The sequence below is a fragment of the Mastigoproctus giganteus genome, chromosome 3, assembly GCF_048544385.1.
Source record: "Mastigoproctus giganteus isolate SK-2022 chromosome 3, ASM4854438v1, whole genome shotgun sequence".
Taxonomy (NCBI): Eukaryota; Metazoa; Arthropoda; class Arachnida; order Uropygi; family Thelyphonidae; genus Mastigoproctus; species Mastigoproctus giganteus.
In genome coordinates, this window is record NC_143577.1 from 4,129,588 (window position 1) to 4,151,122 (window position 21,535).

General features: G+C 43.0%; 1 protein-coding gene across 1 annotated transcript in view; it reads right to left on the reverse strand.

Moving 5' to 3' along the window:
• The window catches only part of dysc (whirlin protein dyschronic), a 335,054-nt gene that overhangs the window by 177,335 nt on the left and 136,184 nt on the right, over positions 1 to 21,535 (reverse strand). Inside the window, exon 3 of the mRNA XM_090369172.1 lies at positions 7,462 to 7,664. Coding sequence (XP_090225298.1) covers positions 7,462 to 7,664 — 203 coding nt within the window. The remainder of the gene's footprint in view (positions 1 to 7,461; positions 7,665 to 21,535) is intronic.

Here is a 21,535-nt window from a genome sequence, read left to right on the forward strand (position 1 = left end):
ATCTGCAGAGGGAGCAATACTGGAATACAAAAAATTGCCGTACTTACTGGCGTATGTACGCTCTCTTTTATGACGCAGGTTTCCAACTGAACAACTGCAGACGCTGCGAAGTATTCGGGGTGTACACGGAGGTGAGTCATTCTATGCAGCCTGCTTTCTACTCTTGGACAGCTAATTGAATCGGGTCTAAATGAATCTGGTTGTTTTTATATACTCATGAGTCAGAACATTATGACCACCTACCTAATAGCTTGTCCGGCTGCCTTTTGCCGTGATAACCGCTTTGATTTCACGTGACAGCAATCACAGGAGACCGTGAAGGGTGTCCACTGGTATCCTGTACCAGTTGGACAAAAGGACGTCCACAGTTCGGCAACGGAGCGAGGTACTGGAGTGGACTGGCTAATGCAGCGTTCCATCGCATCCCACGAACGTTCGATTGGATTGATGTCGGAGGAATTTGGCGGCCAGGGAGCACTGGGAATGCTTAAATATGATCCTCGAACTGTTCCTGCACAATTCGGGCCTTGTGGCACGGGCCGTTGTTAACAGAGTCTGGTGTCATCTGGATACACAGATCACCGTGTAGGACAAAACTTGGAACGATACAATGCCGAGGTACATGGGATTGCTCATCGATGGGGGGGGGGGGAGTCCCAAATCGTTAGTTCAACTCCTCTGCGTGTGTTATACCTATTTCGTATATGTCATGTAGGAAACAGCCTTTTGTATGTGTAAGTAGAACCAACAGGTCCTACTTAGGACCTTCGCGGTTTTCTTCGAATCAATCGTGTGGATTCGAAGTGCCACGAGGCTTATATGCCTTCCCGTTATATTGGTGTGAGTTAGTTGTGTCTCTGGGCAGGTCCAATGGACTATGAAAACAGGGATGTCCGGATACTTTGGAGTTTGTGTAATTTGATTATATTCCATCAGTCCAATGTAAGGAAATATATTTCCGGCTTCCCCTTAAGTTCGCTTCACTCCTTAAACGTTAATGGGTTCGATGCATTTCTCGACGCCACTGCATCATAAAAAGGGACCGCAGAGGAGAGGGCCACAGTTCTTTAAAAGCCAACATTAATATTCCGTTTTGGAGTAAGAAAAGTAAAGTGAAGGAAGAGGCAGATTACAAAATAGCGAAGACACAAACCTCGCCAGTCTTCAAAATCCTCGCCATCTTTGGGCATTAGGAGGCGCTGTGATTAGTGTTGCCATCCGCACGCAGACACGAATCCCAACTGCCACTCCAACTGTACGCAGCATTTTAAAATTTGATTCTCGGCTTCCACTCTTACGCGCACGTTGACAGCATTTTCGTGTCTTCTGTCTCTCTTCATTTCTCTCTCTCTCTCCGACTGTCGAGTAATGTCATTTTTCCGACCGCGGTTTTTTTTCGTGCCAACCCCGTTAACGTTTCCGTTATCACCATGGCAACGATGTTGTCAGTAACGATGAGTGGTCTCGACGGCTTTTTGATTCGAAATCGCGAATGTAGTGTTTCTTTAAAGGGGGCCTCATTCAGAGGAGCCCTTCGGGGTAGCTTAGACAGCCAGCATCGTCTGCCACGCGTTGGTGAGGTCAGAATTCGAAGCTCTAGTTAGTCTAGGGAGAGTACAGTCTTCCCCACCCCCGTGGGTTATTCGTGAGTTTTTTTTTTAAACCGTAAAAGATATCCACCCCTACAAACAAATTTACCACAAAGACATTTGCAACGAGCTCTGGTACACAATAATACACGTGTTTTTAAGAAAATAAAATTGTTTTAGAGAAAGAGTGGGGGCAGTGTTCAGTACAGAGGGGGCCAAGGCTAGAAGATGTAGAAAAGTAGAAGGAAGCAAAGCAAACAGAAAATATAAAAACTATTTATAATTTATGTACACACCAGCCAAAAAGAACACGAACCTTTATTCAGTATCGAATCGGGCCGCTTTTGTTTCGAATAACAGCAAGTGTGTGGCAAGGCAGGATTCGATAAAGGTGTTTTGGTCTAATTGCGACCACCCTTCCAGCAAAATATCGGGTAACTGACAAAGTTGAAGGAAGGGACTTCGTGGCCAAATAGCTCTCTCCAGCATAACAGTTTGCAGTTGCTTTTTTATAGTAATCGATTAAGTCTTTCTAATTATTTTGTAATTTGGAAATCATTTCCAGAATGATTCCATCATCGAGAAAATGATTTCTTAACAATTTTGAGTGGTTCAGTACTCGCAGAAAATCCCACTTTCCTGACCTTGTCCATCAAATTTAGCGGCCATCCCGCACATTCTCAATAGGGGCAAAAAGGCCGCCTTCCTCTTATCAAAAGTGTGTACGTAGTCTGGTGACGAAGATTCAGCGTCCAATTGAGGCCGACACGTTATTAAATGTTGTTTCGACAGAAGGTTCTTCGAATGGTGCACGTGTCCATTTACTTTAGGTTGCGCAGTGTACGCTCAATCCCGTTTAATGCAAGTTTAATAGAGGACGTGGCTCTTAAATCACCTTCGTATTGCGTGCAAAGAAACGGAATAAAAATTTCGACCACCCTCACCTTTCGTAATAATATCGTTTGCGATTCTGATGTTTTGGCTTTGAAGAACGGAGCACGCGAAGCAGTAATTGGCGAGAGTGAGGACTGACTTTGTGCCTACCAGGAGGGTCTGCCTTCCGTTATTTACGCTAACGATTTGTTCCGTTCACAGACAACGCGAGAGTTGGCTTTCTTCGATGCGTGCAACACCCCCTCGTGTTCGTGCGAATCAATTGACGAAGATTTCGATCGGCGAAGAGTTCGTAAAATATTTTGGCGTTCTTTTTAGGGGAATTTTTGTTTAAAAGTGACATGAATATAGTATCGTAGAGCCCAGGCAACAAAGGCCACGAGAAGTCGGTTTACCGCATTTCGTACTAACGCCTAGTATACGCACGCTCGAACGTTTAGGGGAAAAATCTACACCTTAGTAAAGTGATTGCTAGCGAGTCCATGTACATCCGCCAAGTTCATTTCCACCCCCTAAACTATTCTGTACACTGTGCTGTCCAACATTTGCAAACCCATCTAAGGGTAAAATCCATTCTTTAGTCTTTTGGTAATTTGTCCTTCGAGGACGTCAGTTGGCTGTTTCTGGTGGCTCATCTGCTCTTCTCACGTAACCAGAGCGCTTCAATTTCTCCGAATTCCTCTCTCTCTATTCAGAGAACTTTACACGAAGACGTCTTCCACGGGCATCTTGAGAAACCTCTCCCATTTATAGGCTTTTAGGAGATTGAGAATTGTTTTTCCACGAATTTTACGAAAAAAATGGTTACTTTTATTGTTGGAGATTTTGGGAATGGATGGCGCCGTGCAAGAACGCTGGGGTGGGATCAGAATTCGTGGTTGGGCTCGTGTAATGGTTGCTACAGTTATGGAAATGGGTCGAGAATGTTTGCGTTCTCTTTCGAAGGCTCTCTTTCTGGGCGATGCACTTGATCTTTCATTGCCTCGCAGGTGCATCTGGGAAGAATTCTTATCATCGCGAGCGGGTGTGTACGCAAATTCTGCCATTAATAAATAACAATAAGCTCGATTCTGCGAAACTGTTTGGGTTCTGCAGGTTCACTTCCACTTTACGTCACGTTGCTAGGCAACTGTTTACTGTCATCTCGCGCAATCAATAGAACTCAAAGCCCGGTGTCGTCTACTTTTACGCATATCTCGAGTGATGAATAGTTTTGCGCGAGCGAACTAATCTTCGTTAGCAAATAAAGGTCGCGTTTATTGAAGTAAAGACTTCATTGGCCAATCTTCTGGTGAAATGAATGCGCCAATCCTAACTCCATAAGGGATTAACTGAATTTTCAAGTTCCTTTGCTGTTGCTTACTGGACGACACACTTATTTAAGATGGACGAGGTGTTCGTTGTTTGGGCGTGTGTTTTCTTTTAGTTTTAAAGGAAACCTGACTGTTGTCCCCAAAATAAGCTTAATTCTATCCATGACACCGTGCGGAGGCAACTGGGTGAATTTGGCACTTCAAAGACCAGATTCGAATCCTGCCGATCACTATTACAACAGTCCCAAGTTTATCTCTTTTGCCGCATCCTTAATGATAATAACGCTGTAAAAGCCAACACGAGTTTTACCTCCAAGAACTTAAATGCGTTTTTAACCATCCAATTTTTGTGCTTAGATTTCGAAACCACCAAAGATGGTCTCGCATCGCATCACAGTTATTAAATACGGAGGGAGTTACGTCACAACAAAATATGCGCATAATCCAGCCGGTAATGTATGACTGATTTATTTTAACAGATATCAGCTAATTCTCTTAATTTTAGCAATCGATTCTTTTTTTGTGATAAACATAACGAGACTTCTACCAGGGGTTCTTTTGATCCAATTCCGATGCAAAACAATTTATAATTTGAAGAGAGAACATTTAATGCTTTTTTGTGAGGATTTTGGTAGGCAAAATTAAGTTTAAAGACAGTTTTGCTTCATAATGGCAACGAATTTCCATCATCAGTTCCTTTGTTTCATTCAGTTGGACTTCATGAAAGCATGTCTAGGGTTCTCACGCTATAAAATACCAGGATTATGGTTGGAACGTATGCAGTGATCTTAAGGTTGTTGGTTTGCAGGGGGGGGTCACAAAATATTGTTGTTTTTTTGAGATTATGGGACAGCCGTTCGACAGAAGAACATAATAATGTTGTGCAACACTGGAACAAGTGGGACGAGTTCATACCAGGAAAACGTAATACAAAATACATTCCTTTACTGTAACCAAACAAGTTCTTCCACCCCTGCGCATCAAACTTGGATTGATGAAAAGTTTCGTGAAGGGACTACATAAAGAAGGTAACGGATCTGAATACTCAAGAAGTGCGTTTCCTAATTTAACATATGCCAAACTTAAGGAAGGAATTTTCGTAGGACCCCAAATTAGGAAACTCCTGAAGGACGACATGTTTGAAATGCGGTTCAATTGGCAGCTTGGTGATCATTTAAGCCGGTGATACACGGTTTTTTTGGTAGAAGGAAACTATGAAATGTTGATGTCTAAATTAGTCGAGTGCCACAAAAACATGGACTGTTGAATGTCGTTGAAAATTCCTTTTCTTCATTCCCATCTCGAATTTTTCCCCGGAAATCTGGAAGATGTGAGTGATGAACAAGAGAAGTGGTTTCATCAAGATATTTCCACAATGGAAAAGCGGTACCAAGGTCGCTGGGATCGTGTGATTATGGGGGATTACTGCTGGTTCCTTGTGAGGGAGAGTGAGCAGGAATACAAGAGAAAATCCCTAAGTAGAAAGCATTTTTAAAGACAATTACAAGTATGCTGATTATATATTATTGAAATATAACTATTTCGCAATGATTTATGATAATTTTGCCCAAGTTGAATGAGTTATAGAGAATGTATAAATCCCTTTATTTTAACATTAAACGTTGATACATCTTTTGGTGTAGAATTAAGAGAGATTTTTTATGGTAACTTTTGGAATCGGCGCGTTTATTTCCTCGAGAATCACACATTTTCATTGCGGAGGAAGACGAAAAATGTTTATTTTGGCTCGTGCGAGACTTTCCTTCCACCAATACAAAATGGAGTTGCATCCAATGCAATGATCAGCAAGCAGCTGATGGCCTTTGATCGATGGTCGTCGGATCCGAAGGTTCAGCCGCCTCGTACCACCCCAACCGATGTGAGGTGGCGAACTGCAACGCGGTTAGCACCACCTGGTGCCACCATCGCACCATTTGGGGCTGTTTCGTGCACAGTCGATGAATGAACGGAGTTGCGTTTGAAAGAGGAACTGCGAGGCGTGTCTGGAGGCGGATCTCGTGGACAGCGACACAGGGTGTTTCTGGGGGAAGATAATTGCGCTTCTTCTGCCATCACATCGCTCACAGAAGTGACATTGTGTACTCGCAGGAGGCTGAGCCCAGGGACATCTATGTTTCGTTTTCTTTTCGTTGTCAAAGCAACGGCAAATTGTGTTGTTTATTTAGTTCTCCACGTAAACGAAGTAGAGGTTTCTGTTCCTCAGTTCCTGGGGCTCCTCGAAAATTGCTTTCGTAATCTCATTTTATGTATTTTAAAAGCTTTCAGAGTTTTTTTTCTTTTTCATTATTTCTAAACAGTTGCAGTTTGCAGACAATCTGAAAACTAAAACTGCTAGGCATGCCATTATTATTATTAAAATCTAATATGAGCGTGGCAGAGCGTTTTCACTACATGCGAGTATAAAAACGATTAAAAAAACATTTACTTATAAAGTTCAACAATTTATAAAAGGGAAGAATACGATGTTTTAATGGCAGTCCAGGAAAAGAATGTTCGTGGCTTTGCTTTAATCCGGCATCGTGAAAAATTCACGAGAAAGTAGAAATTCGCGAGAGACTTCATCCTACAACATGGATAGATGAAGACATATGAACAAACCATGTACTCGCATATCCTGTTCCAGGAACACTTTTAACACTTTCCTGCCCAATGAAGATCCAAGTCGTGTTTGTTTGTTAATTACCATAGATCTCTTAAAGAAGGACTTCTTGGTTATGTTTAATGTCTGTGTACCGATGTGAACTTCTGTCTAGTAGCTGCTGGCAGTGCGTGGAAATCAAGATGGAACAAGAAATGTGGCAAATATGTTGATCCAGAGAAAATATGATACAGCAGTCCAAGATCCACCATACCGTTCTGAAGATTGCAGTGTGACGCAGGAGCACAGATCAGGATAAAAGATTCGGTGGTAGAACATGGGACAGGTGGAATATTGGAAATACATCGAGATATATTGGTGCGGACATTTTTTAAAATGAAGTCTCGCACTTTGGATAATTAGAGGACTCGTTAATTACGAACCCTGTAAGTGAAAGATATCAGATAATAACAAATGATCAAAAATCAACTTTCTCTGATGTCCACACTCTTTTGCAAATGAGTAAATATTTCTCTGTGACACAATCAGATGCGGATCAATCGTTTTCAAAGGACAAATATTAAATGTTCCCACAGTTTTGTCCACAAAATAATAGCAACAAAGTTTACAAACCTTAAAGTGGGATTAGATTTACCTCGAAAGAACTTAAATTTTAAATTATTCCAGTGGACACTGGAAGAGGGCTGTGAGTGAACCCACCATCATGCCGCCTTCAAATATTCTACCTTTCTGAACAATTAAAAACGTAGAGGGGAGCTGTTTATTCAGTATGAATTTGTGCAGCTACTGTGAAACAAATCGCACTGAAGCTATGAAGAGATCAGCAATTTTGTCCAATTATAGAATAGCATTTTGTCCAATTATAGAATAGCATTTTGTCCAATTAGAGAACAGAATTTTGTCTTTTCCAGCTACCATCAGAAACTGGAGGACTCGCACGGATGAAATTCGAGAGATAATTGGGATAAATTGAGAAATATATCCGTTTGATCTTACCAAATCAACAGATATTAAGATTGGAATAAGCGAAGGTAGATTTTCTTACCGTGAGGAGGGAATCGGCCGCGCTCCTTGCTGCTCATGGTACCAGGGTACTCCAGTAGGGTACGAGGCGCACGAGTGGGGGATCTTTCCCACGCTCCTTACAACCATCGTCATCCGAGGGGAGCACTTCAAAATCTCCACAGCATCGTCATGCACGATGTTGCTGAAATCCTGGTCATTGATGGACAGGATCTGGTCCCCGACCTGTAAGAAGAAAACCAGCGCAAGATAATCTCGTAATCCTCCTAACAGGATAAAGTCACAAAGCAACACTCACAAAATAAGGCGGGATGTAAGAGATGTCTCGCTAATTAGACAGCTAACAAAGAATACTTGGAGTGATGGGCAAGAGACGCGCTATCGCTAATGAGACAGTGGGACAGAGGTTTAAGGTTTCGAATAAACTTCTTTCCCTTGTTAAGAAAAAAGATATCTGCAAAGGAGGAACATTGTGTAGTGAGGTAATCTTTCAAGATGCTGTGTGTGACAATTTCTTGCAATACAAATGAAAAAAATTATCTAAACGAAGGAAACTTATAATGTTAAGATTTCTTATAAAGTTTCCACTTTACTCTGATAGCGTACAGTAATACTGTACACGATGGTCGCCATTAATTGCGTTGCTCTGGAGGCGTGTACCCTGAAAACGGTCTCTTGTACACAGTTGAAATTCGGAATGGATGAAGGCGTTTTGGATTTGCAGTTGCGTAACCGAACAGTTGGTCTTGCAGACATCATGGAAAAGAGGGATTACTAGCCTTAAGAAATTTATTGTATTTCTTTTATTATTTTCAAATATGAAATTAATTAATGCAGTATAAGGCGTCATATTCAGATGCCATATTTAGGGTCCTGAATTCGGGTCGGGAGGGAGGAATTAAAATTAATGGAGACGAGCTGACATCTAAGATTGTCTGACGATGTGGTATTAGTCACGAAAGATATATTAGCTAGACAGAAGAGTAAAATCTCTAACAAAATAGGACTGAAAATAAATATTAGTATTAGTAATAGCCGCATGGTGCAAAAAAGCCTATGGCTTATGCTGCAACAGCCAAAAAAAAAAAAAAAAAAAACCGAACAAAATAAATAATAATAATTAATAAAAGAAAAGGAAATTAAACCTATCATCCTATGCGTTTCCCTCACCCGAAGGTACTATCCAGATGACCTTTGAATTTCCCCAAATTGTCAGCCTCTACCACCCATGAAGGCAACTTATTCCAGTAATTTATAACTCGCTGGCTAAAATAAAACTTCCTGCAGTCCAATCTAAACATTTCCCCCCGTAACTTGAATTTATGTCCTCTACTTCTAGCATCATTTATAATGTTGAAAATTTTGTCCTCATTCATTTTACTGATGCCTCTCAGAGCCTTAAACACCTCAATCAAATCTCCTCTAAGGTATCTAGTTTCCAAACTCTGCAACCCACATATTCGAAGTCTTTCTTCATAAGGACGCCCTTTTGCCGATCTCACCAGGCGAGTTACCCTTCTTTGCACCCTTTCAAGAAGCTCGATGTCTTTCTTTAGGTGCGGTCTCCATACTTGAACACAGTATTCCAAGTGTGGTCTAACATAAGCCTTATATAATGGGATTATCACGTCCCTATCTCTACTTGCAAAAGTTCGATAGATCATCGATAGGACACCATGGGCCTTTCTTGCAACCTGTTTACAATGCTCAGAGAATTTCATGTCTGACCGTATCGTAACACCCAAGTCCCTTTCCTCCAGTACTGGGTTTAGTTGAACTCCAACCAAGTGAATAAGTTATTTTGGGATTACTGTTTCCCAGGTGTAATACCTTACACTTTGTTGGATTAAAGCACAGCTGCCATTTTTCTGACCATTCCTGAAATCTATCTAGGTCTCTCTGAAGAAGCTCAGCTTGACAGTGATCATTAACTACTCTACCAATTTTAACATCATCTGCAAATTTAGACATCTCGCCCTCTATACCTTCATTGATGTCGTTTATGAAAATTAAAAACAACAGTGGTCCTAATACTGATCCTTGGGGAACCCCACTTCTTACATCAACCCAATCTGAGGAATAGCCATTTATCACAACCTTCTGCCTCTTGCCCTGAAGCCATCCTTCTATCCATCTAAGGATTTTCCCAGTGATTCGAACCTGTTCCAGCTTATAAAGCAACCGCTCATGTGGGACTGAGTCAAAAGCTTTGCTGAAATCTAAATAAACAATGTCGAAGTTATTCCCTAAATCCAGCTCGTGAGTGACTCTTTCAAAATAGCGAACCAGATTTGTTGAACGTGATTTTCTCTTTACAAAACCATGCTGAGTATCCTTGAGAATTTCAAATCTATCCAAATGATCCTGAATTGCACCCTTGATCATTGCCTCCATGATTTTCCCTACCACTGAAGTCAGACTGACAGGTCGATAATTTCCCACTTCACTCTTAGAGCCACCCTTATGTATTAGAGATACATTGGCACTTGTCCAATCCAAGGGAATCCCCCCAGGGTCTAGTGATGCTCGCATAATTAGCCTCAATGGTTTAATGCACTCAATTCCCGCCTCCCTTAAGATTATAGGGTATATTCCATCAACTCCAGGAGCCTTACTGGTCTGTAGGCTCGAAAGTTTTTCACTAAATAATCTTGCGAAATTTCAATATCATTAATCACATATTTTTTAACTTCACTCCCACAATTTCCCATTGCCACAAAAGGTGCAAGCTCTATGAAAGACTTTTGTACAAGCGGATTCAACAATACTACTCCACAGCAAACCTCGAGGAAGCAAACCAATATGGCTTCAGGCCGGGACTGTCAACAATCGAGCCATCAGGAACCTTATAAGTACTGCCAATGCATGCCAAAGTAAATACTTTCTGGTGATCGCTGTGGATTTTGCTAGGGTGTTCGACTCTCTCTGGTGGCCAAGCGTCCTTGGCAGACTCCGCAAAGCGCATGCGCCCATAAACCCCTACAATACTATCAAAGCATACCTGTCCCAAAGAAGAATTGAAGTCATAGCGCCCTTCCAAAGAATAACAAGAAATATCCATAGAGGACGCCCGCAGGGGTCCGTTCTTGGCCCCCTGCTTTGGAATATAGTCTTCGATGACTTCCTTGACACAAACTTGGGGGAAGTAAAGTGGCAAGCCTTCGCAGATGACCTTGCACTGATGGTGGCGGCAGAATCCAGGGCCCAACTGGAGATGCAGGCAAACCATGCCCTAGAGATCCTACAACAATGGGCAGAAGAAAACTTCCTACAAATTGAAGTGACAAAAACAACGTCGATCCTTCTTCAAAGGATCGTTAAATATCAGAAGACCTCCGCAAATTAAAATAAAAGGAAAAACGATAAAGCTTACCACCCAAATGAAATATCTAGGTGTCATCCTGGACAACTATCTCTCCTTCCAACCTCATCTCAAGCAACTAAGAATAAAAATTAGAAACTACTCTACACTGGTTGCCCGTGTTACAAGGCGTGACTGGGGCCTGAAAAAGTGAACACTCTCTCTCTCTCTCTCTCTCTATTATAAGGCTATGTTTATACCAGCAATCTCATATGCTGCTTCAATCTGGTTCCACAAGACAGCCATGGCCGTAAATAAAAGAATTCTTGATTCAATCCAGAGATCAATCCTTCTAACAATAACCCGTGCATGCAGGCCTGTCAGTACGCATGCGCTCCAGGTGCTGGCTGGGGTTCTCCCGCTGGACCTGGAGATTGTCAGGTGTGGCCTGTCATACTACCTATCTAAAGGGGGCCAAGTGTGGGCAACGTTGGGCCTCAGTAGGGGTCCAGCGGCTAATTGACCAGATGAGCAACGGTACACGACAGTACACATGTACAAAATCCATACACTTTTAAATTCTCTAGACTTTGCAGTAAACTGTTTCCCGTCACATTCATGGGGTACACCATCGAACCTACAAATGACAGAAAGACAGAAAAGACCCGATTATTGGGGCATCTAAAACAAGAATGGCAAACCCGCTGGACAAACAGCACCAAAGGAGAAGTGACAAGGAAATTTCTTCGGGACATATACAAAGTGTACCCTAAATCACCGCCTTGGCTCCACCCAGGACTGCACTCCACTTACCTCCTGACGGGTCACGGACTTTTCAATGAAAAACTTGCAGCATTTAGGCTTGTGGAGGACCCTCATTGTCCATGTGGGGAACGCGAGAGCTGGCAACATTTGATGCACCAATGTCCATTGTACGACGACCTACGTGGAATCGTAACCACCCGACTAACTTATTTACCTCAGGACCGGGAACACCATCTCCTGAACAGCTTCGATGAATAGTGCGCTCGCTAAATTTGCACAAGACTTATTTGCAAGAAGGAGAACACAAATTGCAATCAATAATGCCGTTAACGCCGTGCACATGAGCATCCAAACTGAACCAGACTATGGCCGTTTTGGTGGAACCTCACTCTCTCTCCTAGGATTGAACATCCATCGTAAATGATAGATGATCCGACACCATATATGCGGACTCCTAGTAGACAATGATCTCTCTCTCTCTGGACGGGACTCTTTCTCCCATGTGCGACGCAACGACTGGACCACATGACCACAGCAACTCTGCTGCAGCACGTCGCCTGGCGTTCTGAACTGGTCACCTTTTCCCAGTTCACTCTAAAACCCCATCCCTAGGCAGGGAAGGGGAATAGATGGGCCTCTGTCTCATCCCCTCCACTGCCCCCCCCCCCTTTTTCTGCCTGGTGGGGCTTGCTCCACTGACACTGCTGGGATCGCCTTCTCTTTCGTTCCCATACTTCTACCTGTTCCCCCCGATCTTCAGTCTTCCCCCACTCTACCTTTACCGACCGTGAATGTCTCACTGCAAGCTGCTAAACTTCAATGTAAAAAATTAACCTAACCTTCATTTAAAACCTATCTCGGCCTTACCTAAACCTCTAGTGTCTACCCCATTTTTTTTTTTTTTACATAGGCCCTAGCCACTGAAATCTCAGGAAATTAGGTGCCAGGGCCTGCCAAAGTAAATAATTGTAATACTGGTGTACCTGGTCTGCCTCTACGGGGCCAAGTGTGGGCAACGTTGGGCCTCAGTAGGGGTCCAGCGGCTAATTGACCAGATGAGCAACGGTACACGACAGTACACATGTACAAAATCCATACATTTTTAAATTCTCTAGACTTTGCAGTAAACTGTTTCACATAACAATGTATACAACGCGGAGATGGGGAAACCCCTGGTGCCGTTTGACACGAATACACGTTACACTTTTACCACAAAAGATTTTTCATTTGTAAATATCGATGCAAAATAACTGTTGAGTTCATCTGCAACGGCAGCTGGTGTATTTATTACTATCCCCTTTCCCTTACGTAAAGGTCCGATCTGGTTTGTCCTGCTCTTCTTGGCATTTAAATATGTGAAGAATTCCCTATCCCTCCTCTTTGCTCTGTTTGCTAGTGATTTCTCATAAACTGCCTTTGCCTGTCGAACGAACCTTTTCTGTGGCTCTATTACACATCACCTTGTAGCTGTTATAGGCTTCAGTACTTTTTATTGCTCTGTAACGTTTCCATGCCACCTTTTTCTGCTCAAGTAATGTGGCAACTTCTCTATTCATCCAACTTGGAACCCTTCTCGTGGAGTATTTTTTTAATGGTATATACGCATTCAAGGCATCTGTGATTAATGTTTTAAAAGTGTACCACAGTTCAATTGTATTCATTCTCAGCGCGATATCTACCCAGTTAATAGAGGCCATGTAGTACCTTAAGGCATCGTAATTTCCTTTTCTGAAATTAAAACCCATTCCTTTGCCTTTTACTTCTGCTACCTCTCTCGTTATCATCCACCGTAGAACTCCGTGATCACTTCCTGCTACTGGTTCCTCTACTGTCAGCCCTGTTATGTCATCTGATTCATGTGTGATGATGAGGTCTAGGATATTCTTTTCTCTAGTACTTTCCCTGACATGTTGATACAAATAACAGTCATCTAGTTGATTTAAAAATTTTGTTCCCCATGTCGAGTTTCCTTCCCATTTACTCCAATCAGTTAGAGGCAAATTGAAATCACCCATAATAAGGCATTGACGCTTACTTGCCCATTCCATTTGCATGTGGAGGCTTTCGTCATAATCTTCACAGTCACCTGGTCTGTAGATTACTCCTACTCGCATTGTACCTTTGTTTCCAACTATCTCACACCATACAGACTCTATACTAGCATGTGAAATGTCTGAATCCGGGAAAGCTATCGTCGCACTCAGGCTGCTTCTGATAAGAAGCATTACCCCACCACCCCTTCTATCTAACCTATCCTTCCTAAATACATTATATAAGCCGTACTGAAACTCATCATCCCCAATTTCTGGGTGGCACCACGTCTCTGTAAGCCCTATTATGTCCGCGTTACTTGTTTTAACCAGCAGTTCGAATTCGCTCATTTTATTGACGACACTTCTAACGTTACTGTATAAACAATTAAGATTTACTGATCTTGTATATTTAGTCTGCGCGGGTAGCACAGTGGTATCGTCACCGTCCTCCCCACACCGGGTAGAAAAGGCCTGGATTCGAATCCCGTGGATGACGGGAGGAACTTTAATGGGCTTTTTTCACTCCGTGGCTGAATTAATTGGTCTCAGGCGTAGATGGCACGGTTTTTCTCCCCAGTTACTGGGGTTTTTTCGTCCAGCAAAACAAGCAAATCAACCATAGAACATACGCAATTTACAGACACAAATACGGGTTAATGTATTTAATTACGGGCAATCCTAAAATAATAATAATAATAATGTTCTTGTATATTTAACAACCCTAACACAACCCTTGAAGTTTTTTAGGCTCTCTTCCCTGATATTAGCTACCCGCTCACGTGAAACGTCTTTGCCCCCAGAACATCTAGATAATACGTCCAGTTGGGGTAACAGATAAGAACTCTTAAGGTATGTGCAAGAGTTACTTTGACCAATATTATCAGATAAAGTGTCAGTATTCCCCACATCTCCCCTAGCTATCAGTTTCCCTGAACCTTTAAGGTATCCTCAATAATACTGGCAAAATCTTTTGCACCACCTTTGTTAAGTGTATCCCGTCTCTACAAAACAAATTTCTTCTACCTACAAGTGTGGGTCATGCTGATAGAAATTTACCCCCTAAAGCCTTGCAGATTCCTTAAAGTCTTGATTAATCCACAAGGCTCTTAACATATAATCCCTCCTATCGTGTCTGGGCAGAATTGCAGACACATAGACATTATGGCCTAGCTCGCGACATTTCCTCAGCATGGTCCTGTATTTTTCCAATAAATCGTCAGATCGTGTACGTTTAATATCATTTGTCCCCACATGAATAATAATATTCTCTTTACCTCCCTTTAAAATCTGACAGTCTGTTGGTGACATCATCAATAGTTGCTTCTGGCAGACATACCCTGGTTCTGCTCCATCTATCCTTATTACAAAAAATATTCCCCGTTTCCCCTGACAATGGAGTTTCCTAATAAAACAATGTCCTTTTTAACCAGAGTAGTTTGCACTTGGTTTTTCTGTTTTGAGGCTCGAATCGGGTGTGCATCACTTGGTAGATTGCTGGAGTTTTGAGTCCCTGACGAGCTCCTAGATGCATTATTCTCGAGGGCAAGCACCCGGTTATTCAGGGACTCAAATTGTTCCATCGGTGTACCAAATTGTAATTTAAGATCGGTGCACTCCTTACATCGATCACAAAGAAAAGAATCCCCAGGTGAGGTAGGATTATTCACCAGTTCGACCCTGGAAAACATTCCACAGGTTCCGCAACGGATTAAATCATGACTCACCCGTAAATCGCCATCTGCTATTTCCGTGTGAGTCACGATACCCTGTGACGTGTTTAAAGCGTATCTCATAACTACCATTATAAATTAGCTAAATTGCAATGAAAATTAACTTTAAAAAAGTATATCTATAATATCATAAAAATCAAACTGTTATAGGAAAACCCATAACAATATAATCCAAAATATCTAAAATCAAATATTTAAAAGCAATAATCAACAATAATTCAACCCACTTAACTGAGGAACCCTGACGAACCGCGTCCGCTCACCTCGAATGCCGAGGTGATATGGCTAAGACAAAGATAAAGACCAATAAACCTACAAGAACTATTAAAAGAGCAAATCAAGAAAAAGATAGTTCGTCAATCGCCGTCCGTCCCACTGGCTGCAAAAGGACTGGACTCAAATCCTGCCAGTGACGCGAGGAACTTTTATGAGCGTTTATTAATCCCTGGCTGAGTTAGTCGAAGGCGTAGATGGCAAGGTTTTTTCCTCTGAATCCGGGGTATTTCGTCCAGAAAGCGGATAAATCGACCAGAGAACGCACACAACGCAATTTACAGACACAAAACACGGGGAAGTTGAATTAACATTCCAAGTGACCCTAATAAAGTAATAGTTACTCCTTGTCGATGAGGGTTACGTCCGAATTTCACCTACCCCTTAAAAATACGAGACCGAATAAGACTTATTTGACCAATCATCGTGCAAAGTGTGGGCATGCGATCTTCAATTTTTACGAACGAGTCGATTCTTCGTGGAAATTGAATTATTTTGAAATATTCGAAGAACAATTTAAATCCTGTGACCAATCACTAAACGTTCCAGCAGGAACTAAAACCTTGTAAAGATATCAAATGCATTTCCAGTGGAGAAGCCAGAATTCAACTTCCGAAAACCTAAAATGATTTTTCATGCGATCAACTTAAGAAAGCGAAAGAAGAAGAAGAAGAAGCAAATCTTCATTGAATTGAATTGTGTACATGGACTCCACATTACGTATATCGTCCATATAGAGCGCAGATGCAATACATACCGGCCACGGCCAGGAGTCAAGGGCTCGACAAAGGTTAAGGGATAACGTGTACAAAAAATATATGAGAAACATAAAAACAGTTCTCATTTAAACGAATATGGCTGGAAGAATACAAAAAGTTCTGAAACATCGGAGAGTCGACATCAGGGGCCATACGACTGCGGAAGCAGTTCGGCCAGCGAACGCCTGTAATTGCGATCCGAAGCGAACTTCGGGAGGGCTGTTCCGATCGCTTGCAATAGAGGTACTTGGCCGGGTCGAAATCGGTCGCAGATTTTCAGCCTGTTCTTCTGTATCTGAAGAAGAGGAGTGGCTCTAAGGGTGGGTGGTAACACATGGCACTCTCGTATGTCCCAGCAGTCAGTAGAGTTTATCTTGCCAACCAGCATATTGACAGTGGTCGCAGTTCTCCTCATGCGGATTACTTGAGGATTTGAAGTTGAGCGGCCATACCAGTGGTCCGCTGTTGGGAGAAAGGCGATGTTTGCCGGCTGCCCACTTCAGCATCAAGTATTCACTAGGGAGGATGGGGTTCACAAGAGCAAGTGCATTTGTATCTTGTAGTTTTTGCGTCCGTTATGCGAAGGAGATTTTGATCCACAATCCAGCGCGTTCGGCTTATCTTGTGCAGAACAGATTCGATGTGACTGTTCAATCTGAGCTTTGGCTCGAAAGTTACGCCGAGATGTTTGTGTTTAGTTACACTTGGAAGAACTGCGTCCTCCATCCAGTGAGGGTTGTACGAGTGTGGGACACTTCTTCAGAGAGAAAACCGTTATTGCGGATTTCTCGGGGTTCAGTTTAATCATTTAAGTCTTAAGATAGTTAGAGTTGATGATTTCAGTTGTGATTAGTCCTCTGTCTGCAGATGGCGGTATTTCCGTACGTGATGGCATCATCTCAGTTACACAGAAACAATCGGCTCATCTGTGTGGGGAGGAAAGCCTATAAGTCATGTTTTCTTATCTACTTTGGTTGGGTGGTTTTTTTTTTTTTTTTTGGTAGTTGTTGGCGCATTGGCTTCTGTGGCCATAATGCACCTCCCAAGGTTTCTGCAGTACTTTGATCCAAGCCCGAAGCGGGATTCGAACCCGCGACCTTTGGGTTGCTAGGCAGGCACTTGACCCGACTGGCTAGCCCGGTCGGCCTTGGCTCTTACACTCCCCTTTTCGTCCGTTTTTTTTTCTGTAATAAAAATAAATAAATTTTCTGTTTCGCGGAACACCACGCGGCCAGAGGGAGTTCACAAGACAGAGAATTTAACAAACAGAGCCGTATTCACTAGTCACGGGCTTGAACCCCGGTCACTCGGGACTCGTGTACATATGCACCCAGGTGCTTGACCACTTGGCTACGGTTGCCTCTATTTATTTCTTCCCTCTCTGTCAGCGGGTGTCCTTGATGAGGTTGAGGGGGTGTTCCCTCTTGTTTGTCTTCCCTATGGCTTGCTAGATTGACGCTGTGTTTTCTTCGAGGTAATCCTTCTCAATCGTCTTCTGGTGGTGTTCAATGAGGTCTATCAAGGCCTCCCCTTTCCGGGGCTGTGGTTAGTCTCTCGACGGTCGTTCGGATGGTGTTGGCAGCTCTTGGTCCTCATAATCTCTTTCGTCAAACCTCCCTCTTGTTTTTTTTAACCCCTTGGGTACAATGGCATTGAGTAGTTTTTTTTTATTATTATTATTATCTTTATTTTCTCCTAAGAGACACGTGATTACAGCTATTAACCAGAGGGTGCACATTCAGATATACAAATATAAGTTATATACATAATTGTCCGTTTATAATTTATACATATCGTTGTCTTAATAAATTATACAAATTATACATGGTCTAATTAACTATATTATTTACACCATGTATAATATATATAGAGAGAGAATAAGCATAATTTGTAATTTTACAAGGAACTAGAGAATGCTCACATCTACACCACTATTCTCACAGCGAGTCCACAGAAAGACAAGACGTATAAAATGTAAACATAGCAGGAGCAGAAACAGTCCCGACCAGTTCATTCTTCATTTCCTGCATTCTCTTTTCTTTCCATCTGTGGGCTTCACTCAACATTTATAGGTGGAGTAATGCATTCTGAAACATTTCAGTCCTTCTCTGTGCAAAGCCTTTCTGGGTCTGCTCGAAGATCGTTGAACGTCTTAATGGTGTTAGTTGTTCCGATTACCTTTACGACTAAAACGCCCTCATTCAAAGCGATCCACGAATTTTCTTCGCAGCCGCTGCCACTGCCCTTTGAAGTGGGCGACAATCCACGTTACCGATGTAGTTTGCGCCTGACACACCAGGCGGCGCTCGCAGCCGAATTAGGAACGATAACGATAAAACGATTACGGACTACTCGGATGATGCGCGTGCACTCTCCGAGATGGCAATTGATGGCTAGCACGCGCTGCAACTGACCCCCGCGCGTTGTTAGAAAATATCGAACCGAATCGCAAAAGGTTCGTTGCGCATGCGTGGACGTCAGGTTCGCAGTTTCTTTGAAAAGACACATCGTCTGCACAAAGGGGACACGAGAGTGTTTCATTAGCGGTGCCCACACGTGCGCTGTGCGACGACAGGGCCACAAACAGAAGGGCCCTCGAGTGGCGTAGTAACAAAACCGAGTACACACAGCTCCGTCTCGAAGGGTCGTCTTCGGAAGGGGGACACCGACAAGAGAGCGGGGTGGGGAGCACCCCTTCCCGTTAATTCCCCGAAGTGTTTGTTTTGGAAATTGCCTCCACTGCAGCTCCTCGGAGGAAGCTTTCTTCTGATAGCCTCAAGAGAGGGTTTCAATTACGCCCCTTCTCTTCAAAGAGAAGTCAACCAATGTTCCGGGGAGGGGATGGATGGGGGGCTCACCAGCGGGGATCTCGGAAGAAATCACGAAACGCCTTTGGTTCCAGAGTGTTTGACAAAACTCGGACGTGTGTTTCGTTTTGTTTTGCCGGCCCTTCCGTGACCGAAGGTGCCGTTGGGAATATTTCTGTTTTCCCGCAGGATGTCGCAACTTCCTATAAACAACGAGCCTTTCGCACGCGAAGTCGCTCGCACACTTCTGTTTACATCGCGTGCTTTCCGACAATCATCTCCGATGACCTTTGAACTTTCCGGCTGCATTGCGGAATTTTGCGCGGAGAAAGGACACAATGACAGAAACAACACCCCACCATAACACGCGTGGCGTACACGAGCTGATTGATGGCCCCCCTGTTTGTCTATTTTTTTTTTTTTTTTTATTATTATTAAAACTAAAGGCAGCACCCAAGTTCAAATCCACCTAACAACTCTCAACTGAGTATCTTACATCTTTCATAAAATAAATAAATAAATATAACGCTGTAAAAACATAAAATATATAAATAAATAAAAAAAAATTACACCAGCAACTCATCCATATCTTAAACAATTGTGGCCATCACAAACTCTAACATCAAAAACAGACTTAAACTCTAAGTATTGTCCGGGTCTTCTTGGTGAAACGAATCTTATTGCCCAATTTTATCTTCAGACTTGATTGATTTGGGGCAGAACCGGGTTTCCCCCCCCCCCAAGCATAAGCCTCTTTCTTCGAGAAAAAAACTTCTTTTGCAAAGGCCTGGAGTGCTGCAAGATTACTCGCTGTTTGGATTAGCTGTTCCATCGCAGTTGAGGAGAATCCCTGGATATTATTCCTCAGCTTTTCTCTGGATTCATTATACATAGCGCAGTCGAAGAGTATGTAGGACCAGTTCTCCTTTGCTCCACAGAAACAAAGCTCTGACTCTGAAAGTCTAAACTGAAACAATTTCTCATTGAGGGCCCCTTGTACTGTGACTAGATACGAGGTTTCCATCGTGAGAGTAAACCATTTCGTAACGGATTTTGCCATTGGAAAGGTAACATCCGGTACGAAGTTTTTCGTGACTAGTCCCTTGTTGTTCATCGCGTCTGCCATATATGAACTAGCTCATTATAGCAGCGCAGCTTCTCTCTTTTCAGGTCCGTGTCTAAGTTAAGGCGGATGCCTAGAATTGCTGCAGGAATCCTCCTCCGTATTCTGTAGCATAGCCCCCTATAAACTACAAAGAGGTCCAGTGGAAGAACCCCTGTAATGACTTGTGTTGCTGCTGTGGAGACAGTTCTGCAGATCCGATGGGTGGCCAGGAGAAGTCCCCTTTGGACAGAGTTCAGCTTCTCTTTAATTTTACACTTAATTGCCCGGTGAAACCACGCCCCTGCAGCGAACGTGACTATGGGGAGGAACACCGCCTTGTAGTAAAGGAGTATTGTGCTCTTGGAGAGCCCCCCAGTCACTCCTGGAGATCCTGACTATTGAGGCTGAGAAGTTTCTTTTATGTTGGGATTCTGAAGGTGAGGGAGGAAAGTAAGTCTATGGTCAATAATGACCCCTAGGACTCGGGTTTGGGTGTCAAAAGGTAACTGTGTGCTTTGGATTTTGACTTGGGGAGGCCTTCGAAGGTCGAGTTTGGTTCCAAAGATCATCATATTGGTTTTTGTTCGATTGATTTGGAGCTTATTGGTTTGAGTCCAGTCATCAAGAACGTGGTTTGGTGGTCTCAAGGGCTTGCCGAGAGCGGCCCTAGAAGATGATAGTGAGATCGTTTGCGAATGCAATGATCTTGGTACTGTCGAAGCTGCGGCGAAGCCAGTCCTGAAGAACCAGGTTCCAGATTAGGGGACCCAATACGAAGCCCTGTGGGAATCCTCTGTAAATTGGTCGTGTCAGTTGCCTATATCTTGCCTGTACTGTAACGGTTCTAACGGTGAAGTAGTTCCAGATTAACCAGTAGAGTTGTGGTGGGCAATCAACAGAGCGCAGCCTCTCAAGAGCGCTCTCCCACCATACCCGGTCAAAGGCCCCCTCAAAATCTATAAAGACGGCCAGTTCGTACTTGGCCTTGGAGGTTTCCAGATGGAGTATTATTTCTGAGAGTGCATCCTCACAGGAGCGACCTTGTGTGAATCCATATTGCGAAGGAGAGATAAGTCCTTTATCTTGAAATATGCTTACAATTTTTATCACTATGAGTCGTTCCAGAATTTTACCAAAGTTGGATAAGAGAGCAATGGGGCGGAGTGCCCGAGGTTCTGTTGGTGGTTTGTTAGGCTTCGGAATGAGTCGGAGAAGAGCAACTTTCCAGGGCTTAGGGAAGAGAGATTCTCTAAAGCAGCGGTTAAAAAGGAGACGTAGGTGCTCTGGTTTCAGTTTGTATAAATGTTTTGTATAAATTTGTTTT